The sequence below is a fragment of the Populus alba genome, chromosome 19 (assembly GCF_005239225.2).
Source record: "Populus alba chromosome 19, ASM523922v2, whole genome shotgun sequence".
Lineage (NCBI taxonomy): Eukaryota > Viridiplantae > Streptophyta > Magnoliopsida > Malpighiales > Salicaceae > Populus > Populus alba.
The window spans coordinates 8,553,665-8,561,872 of record NC_133302.1 but is presented as its reverse complement, the minus strand read 5'-3'; the positions used below and the strand labels follow the sequence as shown (position 1 = coordinate 8,561,872).

At 35.1% G+C, this 8,208-nt stretch overlaps 1 protein-coding gene across 1 annotated transcript; it reads right to left on the bottom strand.

The window, feature by feature from the left end:
- Positions 1–695: 695 nt before the first annotated feature.
- Positions 696–7,291, bottom strand: LOC118046765 (V-type proton ATPase subunit E). Its single transcript, XM_035055776.2, has 6 exons — positions 7,077–7,291; positions 6,890–6,990; positions 6,300–6,456; positions 5,606–5,802; positions 5,230–5,329; positions 696–978 (listed from the first exon to the last, which is right to left on the bottom strand). Exons 1-6 carry the CDS (start codon positions 7,176–7,178, stop codon positions 946–948), a joined length of 690 nt encoding a protein of 229 aa, XP_034911667.1. The 5' UTR covers positions 7,179–7,291; the 3' UTR covers positions 696–945.
- Positions 7,292–8,208: the final 917 nt, after the last annotated feature.

The window sequence follows — 8,208 nt, the reverse complement described above, 5'->3', positions numbered from 1 at the left end:
AGCGAAACTATATTTGGATAATACATTTTAGAAAAGAATGGTTCCCATCCAAGTTTGTGGATACCAAGATCTTCTTTGTTGGACGATGAATATTAATATCTAGGCCATTAATATTTCTACTAGATTGAGTTGTACAAGGAATAATTCAATCGAGAGAGTTGATTTTCAATTTCTTCGAAGAATTCTTATGAAATCTGAAAATTGGTCTAGAAGTTCATGAAATAATTGTTCCACAACTACTATAAATCAAGAAATTATACCCAATTGATGGAAATTGAAAATACAAATATTTAATAGGCTGAATTGATAAGAATGGAGCCTATTTAATGAACTTGTAAGAACACAAGTGTAAACGCTGAATCCAACCATGGCATTTCATTGTTCAAATTGCTTTATAAAAGGTTTTCAGAAACACCCACAACTGGAACGCGAAACAAGCACTTTTACTGTTCAAAATCGTTGTCAGCTTTTTTCAACAAAAGATTTGCCTTTACTTCTCTCTTATCTGAATCAGTCCCAACTCACTCGCTCACCCCCCATTGCAACAATTACAATAATCCTTCCATCCCAAAGATAACGGCAATCGTTGGCAAGGATTCAAATCTTCTCAGAGGGTGCCTGAAATCCTATCTCAAAAGTCTCTGTAAGAATTGAACAGACATATAAAGGCACATGGAGGTTTGCAACGGTATGACTTGATCAAAACACTTGATATTTTATTTATTATTGAAAACGAGTGCCTTGAGGTGTCTAGGAGGATACAAGCACTAAACCAGGTACCAGCTTCACTAATTTCAGAAATAAAGGTATTTCGCAAACAGGAAATTTAAAATAAACAACCAAAGAATTGATGATAATCTCTTGGTCTTCAAATATTGGACATAAATTATCCAGGCACCAAACAACAATACAAACCATCCATCATGCATACGCCACGCCATTCCATTATACAATCTGACCAACTAGCAGCTTGCGGATCTGCAATAAGAAGCCATGATAGCATTAGGGTAACAAACTCAACAATACTTAGCAAACCTGCAATTTCATGCATGTTATACAAATGAGTAGCTAAACAACATACGCAATCGCAAAGCTTTCCTGAGATTTCAAGTTACAATGATGCAGGCCATTCGATTTGGCCTTTCCAAGGTAGCACTAACATTTTCAGCAGTTTGCAGACAAAAAAAGGTCATATAATGGTAAAAATACTAATATAACTTCTCACAGAACTCTGTTTGCAATAGCGTGTATGGAAATAAGAATGAGGGAGGTTTTGTTAAAGAATCTCTAATTCTTAAAGAGATGCCCGCATAAAACTGATAAAGAAAGTTGAGAAAAAAAGGAAAATCATAAGAAGTTAGTCAGACTAGTGAACCACTTTGACCCATAAATTATACTAAATAATTACGTCTTTAAAGGAACTTCCACCTCTTACACAGAACTCATACTAGAGGATTAGAAAAGGAAGTTTAAAGTCAAAAAGCAGATGCCCAAGCTGCAAGTTTCATCTAAAAATCATTTCTGCATTCTTTCTTCAGTAAAAAATAACCTCCTAGCATTTCAGATCCAATCAAACTGTCCTTATCCTCTTTGCAGGACTATTGATTGATGGCCAAAAGAGAAGTAAGAAAAGTGATGCAAGTGCAATAAACACGAGAATTTTAATGAGCGAAAGGGACTGCACATGTGAATCCCAAGCTCGCAGGTTTTATGTTCTCTAGAATAACAATCCTCAAGTCCTCTTCTTTAGGAGTTTTACAAAGCCTTAAATAAGCTAAGAACTCTACCTCAACTAGAAAACAAAATAAAAACATGCAATTACAAAGGAAAGAAGCATGAAATCCGAAACTAACAAGGAAATCACAAAAAACTGCTAAAACTAAGGCCCCGAGATGAGATTTTCAAAATCTAAAGATTCGACAATAAGATAAAAAGTTATAGCAATTTTGAGCTGTTATTTTGGTCTGACACGACCATACTTCCTCTTAGGCCTAAATCTGTCCCACTAATTCATAAATGTATTTGCTAGGTCATCCATGTAATCTATCTAGGACAGATCCTCATGTAGCCATGATAGACTTACATTTGACTACTCATAATCACCTGTTATCGCAAGTCCAACTACATCATTCATTCTCCTTAGGTTGGAGAGAATTCATCCTTAAGTTTGTTCCTCCTTCAAATAAGAAGTCAAGTGTTGGACATTGAAGACATCAAAAGTCTTCAGATGATGAGGAAGACGAATCATGTAGGCATTACCTCATAATGACCCATCTTCCATTCCTTAGGCTTGTCATACTCACTGAGACCTGTTACATGTAAGGATTGCCCACACCAAATCACCAACTTCAAACAACACTCTCTTATGATGAGTATCAGCCAGGGCCTTATACATGGCATTGTTGTCACTAATTGTTTGCTTGACCTGCTCATGAATGCCATGCAAGTAATCTGCCATGTCGGTAGCTTGGATGCTCAAGCGTCCGATTTAAAGTATGGGAATTAACTCCAGTACTCCAGAAGGATTCTGCTTATAGACAATCTTAAAGGGACTCAATTAGGTGGTCCGATTCCAAGATCTATTATAAGCAAACTCCACCTATGACAATGTCTTATCTCACTGTTTAAGCTTATCTTCAACCAAGCTTCGCAGTAAGTTGTCGAGACTATGATTAACTACCTTTATTGCCCATCTGTCTAAGGGTAATAAGTATTGCTAAAGTTCCTATCCTTCCCCACAAACTCCAAAGCATTAAAGTTCAGTTGTGTTCCTATCATTCCCCACAAACTTTTCCAAAAATTACTCATGAACTTGACATTCCTATATGAAGTGATGAACCTAGGAATGTCATGCAAATGAACCACTTCATTGAAGTAAAGTTAGGCTACCCGAGATGCATCCATGGTCTTTCAACAAGCTATAAAATAGGCTATTTTCGAGGGCCTATCAACAACAAAAATAGAATCCATAACCCATTGTGTATAGGGTAAGCCCAATACAAAATCCATGTTCATGTCTGGCCATAAAGCATCAGGAACTAGTAACAAGGTGCACAACCCAACATTCAATAAGGCCCCTTTGGACCTCTGACAAACAACTCACCTCTTAACAAAGTTAGAAACCTGTTCTGGTAACTTGGGCCACTAATAACATGTCGATACTAAAGTCGGTGTCTTATCCTATCCAAAATGCCCCTCACAATGCAGTTCACGAATGATATGCTCTCGCAAAAAGCAAACTAGAACACAAAGCTATTAACCATGAAAAAGATAATCGTTTAAAAGCACATGGTTATCTCGTTTACCTCTCTTTGTTAACTCTGCATAAATCTGACCGAACAAGGCATCACCCAAATACAACTTAGAAAGTATAAAATCCTAGCACATGGGTAAAGTCACACGTCGACTGAGAGCATCATCCACTTTATTTAAACTGTCTTATCAGTGTCTCAATGAAAAAGTGAACTCTTACAAAATCGATACCCACTTTGCATGTCGGTGACTCAGCTTATGCTACCCATTTATGTACTTTAGAGTCTCATGGTTAGTAATTAAAACAAACTCCTTTTGCAAGAGGTCATGCCTCCAATGCTTTAAAGCCAGAACAATAGAGTAAAACTCCAGATCATAGGTGGGACAGTACTTTGAGTTGGACAGTTACTCACTAAAGAAGGTGATGGGGTGCCCGCCCTGGTTAAGAACTCCCCCAATGCCTGCTCTAAAAGCATCATAATTTACTTCAAATAGTTTCTCAAAGACTAACACTAGTAGTTTGCAGTACTAGCCAGAGACCTATGATCAATCTCTTAGTCCAGGTCATGTTATCGATGGTCTCGCAGGTCTCTCTCCCCAACCTACAGGTTAATTTTCTGCGTTCTACCTTTGCATGTCTTCGATAACGAGCTTTTGGATGTTCCTCTCTCGATGGGGGAGTTCCCTATCCCCTTCTTGGCCACACCCTGCTTCATGACCTTTTCCCACCATGGTTAGCACACACAACAAATAAATTTTCTTCCACAGGATTGTAATGCACAACTTGCAATAAACCTAGGATTGTTGAACTATGATATCAACTGATGCAAGCAAAATCTAAAGACAAAATTGAACAAAGAACACAGGAATTTTAATGAGAGAAATGGGCTGCGGAAGTGAGCCCTAAGTTTGGAGGTTTTATTTTCTTTAGAATATCAATCCTCAAGCCCCCCCTCTTTAGGAGGTTTACAAAGCCTTAAATAGACCAAAAACCTTACCTCAACTTGGAGATAAAATAAAAATCCAAAATTATAAAGGAAAAAAGCATGAAATCTAAAAATAACAAGGAAAATCATAGACACTACCAAAACCAAGGCCCTGGGGCGAAAATCTAAAGATCCAACAACTAGAGTAGCGATTCCAATGGTCGAATTAAAAGTTATGGCCCTTTTTGAACTGTTATTCTGGTCTAGCGTGACTAGACATCCTTTTTTATCTGAACTTGTTTCATTAGTCTATAAATGTATTTGCCAGGCCATCTATATAATATGTTTGGGGAAAATTCTCATCTAGTTGTGGCAGACGCAGCCTGACTGCTCAGAATCGCCCATTATAACATGCCTAACTACATCAAAGAGCCCTCATACTCTTTACATTATCCCATGTGTTTCAAAAAAAACTAAAATTTATTCAAGTTGTGTTGGAAGATGGTACTAAACGACTATTTGAAGTGTAGCTATAAATTTCAACGTGCTAAAACAATAACAAGAAGAAATGCTCAATTAGAATGAGTTAGCACAAATCTAAGAACTAACATAATTATTCTTACTCTTAATGATTATTGAGTGTAGTGGTGATTTAGAAGATGTAGAACCACCAACAAGATCATGAAACAACACAAACATAGTCAATTTTGGAGAAAAATCATATTTTTTTTATTCAATAATAATACCTTAAAGTTGATGCCCACGTAGGGTGTAATAAAATAAGAAGTCCTAATGAAAATAGGAAACATAGGGAAACTAAAATATTAAAATTAGACCCTGTGTTTCTTTCTAAAATAAGCAATCCTAAAAAATCTATAATGTTGTTCTGCTTTTTGTAGGCTACCTCGCAACCTTTTTTCTTCAAAATAATAATTGGGTACCTCACAATCATTCATTCTATTGATATGAGTATCCTATTAATGAATTAGAGTGTATGGAGAGGTTCGGAATAAAAATAGCAACATCAATAAAGATAATTTATTAAACATACCTCGGGAAGTTTTTTGCGGAATACAACGTCCAACCGCGCATCAAGGGAATTTTCAAACACAATCTTCCCATCTCGAGATGCCAACACCACACCACCAGAGCTTCACAACAAAATATACCAAAGTCAACTTTGTTTTTTCTATCTCAGTATCTAAGATACCAAAAAGTGACTTTTTAAGATAAGTCATTTGAAACCTTATACATTGGTTACATATTATGCAATTTGGAAACCCTCAGTTACTATGGCGATCACAATTAAGAACAAACTACCACACACACTTGATAAGACCCACAGAAGCCCCCCCACAAACAGCTATTGATGAATGAACAAGTATATGCACTCAGGTTAGTTTCTTGGATTTTCATGAACAATTTACCAGAAAGGACCATGAGCATTATGATGGCTAGGAGCAGGTGGAAGATAGACATCGTGGTCTACAATGATTTCTGGGGGATAAACATTTACTTTCTCAGCATATTCTTCCTTTGCTGAATGCAGGACAGACTCCACCAAATGATGGTCATCTTTCCGACAACGTAGCAAGACAGCAGGCTCCTTCAATCTGAGTAAACTCTGAAAAGAAAAAAGAAAAATGGAAATCCAGATTAGGAGCACAATACTTTATTCATGTATATAACACTGCATTCCTGTTAAATATGAAATCATAATGGTCATTTCTGAGCATTCCCTGGTAAAACAATTTTTCATTTCTTCATCTAATTTACAAACAACCAATCATCCTCTAAAATGTATCTGCAAGTTAAAAAGTTTCATCAGATGATTCCCTCAAAGCTCAAGCCATCATCAGAGTGTTAGTAGATTAAAATTCACTTCATTTTATCAAAAAAACAAAAATGCTCAGTAGGGAACATCAAGTGCATGTATCTAACAACTGAAATGTAGGCATCATGTGCATGTATCAAGAGTTTATACAGATACAGACGAACACAAGTGAAAAAGCCCCATCAACCAAAACTTCATGAACTACACGTGGCAAAGCAATTCCACAATTTTCTTCAATTTAAAAGCAACTGAAAAGCAAATGGGCATGCTGGTTATTCAATAATGACCTGAACAATGAGATCTTTGAGAAGATGCTTGTACCGATGGTGATGTTGGCTGACATTCAGAAGATCCTTTCCCGCTACATCTTTCATGGAATTAACTACATCATCTTGAGCTTGAAGCACTTTGATCCGAGAAGCATTAAGCTGCATCGAATACTCACTGCCCATAAAAACCAACAAAACAAACGTCACTTCGTCACCACCACTCCTGATCAGAACTGAGTAAAATAATCCCATTCTCTACCTACACAAATCAACGTAAAATTATTTCAAAATCCAATCCTGATCTCCTTTCAATAAAATCAAACTAGTAATCTATCCTATCCTACACAGTTTCAAACCGAACCATGTTTTTATAATTTCCCTTCATAAATAAATAAAGAAAGTGCTTGAAACATAACAAAACAAAACAAAACAAAAATGATAAAAATCAATTTCAACACTAACAAATTCCATGATTAGCATCACTTCACTTAACTGTTCACAAGATAACAACTACAAGCAATCAAATTTAACAGCACAACACAGCCCCACCAATCAACAAACAGCATAATTACCAAAAAGTTAACCAATAAAAAATGGGAGAGAATTACATCTTCTTACGAACTTGAACTTGCTTCTCTTTACGCTCATACTCTTGCCTGATCTTCTTCTTTTCAGCCTCAACCAGTTGTAACTTCTCAATATTGAATTCCTTGAAGAAAGCATTTTCTCAATAAGATCAAAACTGAAAAACCCATTAAGCAATTCAGCAAAAACAAGCAAAGAGGGAAGAATTACTTCTTCAGCAGAAACTAAGATCTCGTTGGCCTTTTCCTCTGCTTCTTGGCGGATGAATCGGACCATCTGCTGGATCTGCTTGGAGACATCTGCGTCGTTCATTTCGGATGACTTTGGTGGAAAAATCACACGAGAAGAGAAGATCCAAATGGTTTGGACAGATTTGTGATTCAATAATTTCTACCAAAAGAAGATGCAAGAGCGTGTCTATATATATATATAACGGATGATATACTTGTACTACTAGACAGCACGTTAGGCTGGTCACTGATTATTCATGTTTTCACGAAGCAGTCCCCTTGTATTTTTGTTTTTTCAATTTATTATTTATTTATTTATTTATGTATGCATGTTTACAATTTTTCTCTCTGTTTGGAAGGTAACAGGGGTATATAGTACAAAGTTATTAAATTAGCTAAGTTCAAGCACTAATAAAGGTTGGGTGGATAAATTTAAAAATGGCTTTGATTTAATATTATTTCAAGTTATATTATTTTGAGAACAAAAAAAAATCTTATTTGGATTTTAATAAAGATAATCGAGATAATCAATTGCCCTTTCAAATCAACTAAATTTTATTAAATCCACTTTTACCTTATTTAATATTGAATTAGATCATTATTTTGAGAACAAAAAAAATCTTATTTGGATTTTAATAAAGATAATCGAGATAATCAATTGCCCTTTCAAATCAACTAAATTTTATTAAATCCACTTTTACCTTATTTAATATTGAATTAGATCATTAGCCTCTACCAGGTTACGAGTCCAATTATTTTTTTTAATATAAAAAAATTTCAAGCTTTATTAACGTGTTTTATAATAAAAAAAAATAATTATGAACTTAAAATATAATATATATTGCATGACATCTTTTTTCAATATTGATATGGTGATATATTTGATAAATATTATTTTTTAAATATTGAATTGGTGACATATTAGATGGATTTGGGTTAACCTGTTCAAGCCATGACCTGAATCATGAGATCGTAATAACCTTATAAAAAATAAAGCAAAATAAATTATGAAGATCAATTCCTAATCAACTTAATGTTCAAAGATGAAATTGAAAAAAAAACATTAAATTAAAAAATAGACAATAAAAACTATCTGAGCCAACCCTGATCAT

What these genes read in the sequence shown, in the direction of transcription:
- LOC118046765 (XM_035055776.2), bottom strand. Translation starts at nt 7,178, where the DNA reads ATGAACGACGCAGATGTCTCCAAGCAGATCCAGCAGATGGTCCGATTC. An exon ending in GTTCAAGTTCGTAAGAAGAT is followed by an intron (nt 6,457 to 6,889) that starts GTAATTCTCTCC and finishes TTTTATGGGCAG; the next exon opens with TGAGTATTCGATGCAGCTTA. An exon ending in TCAAAGATCTCATTGTTCAG is followed by an intron (nt 5,803 to 6,299) that starts GTCATTATTGAA and finishes TTTTCTTTTCAG; the next exon opens with AGTTTACTCAGATTGAAGGA.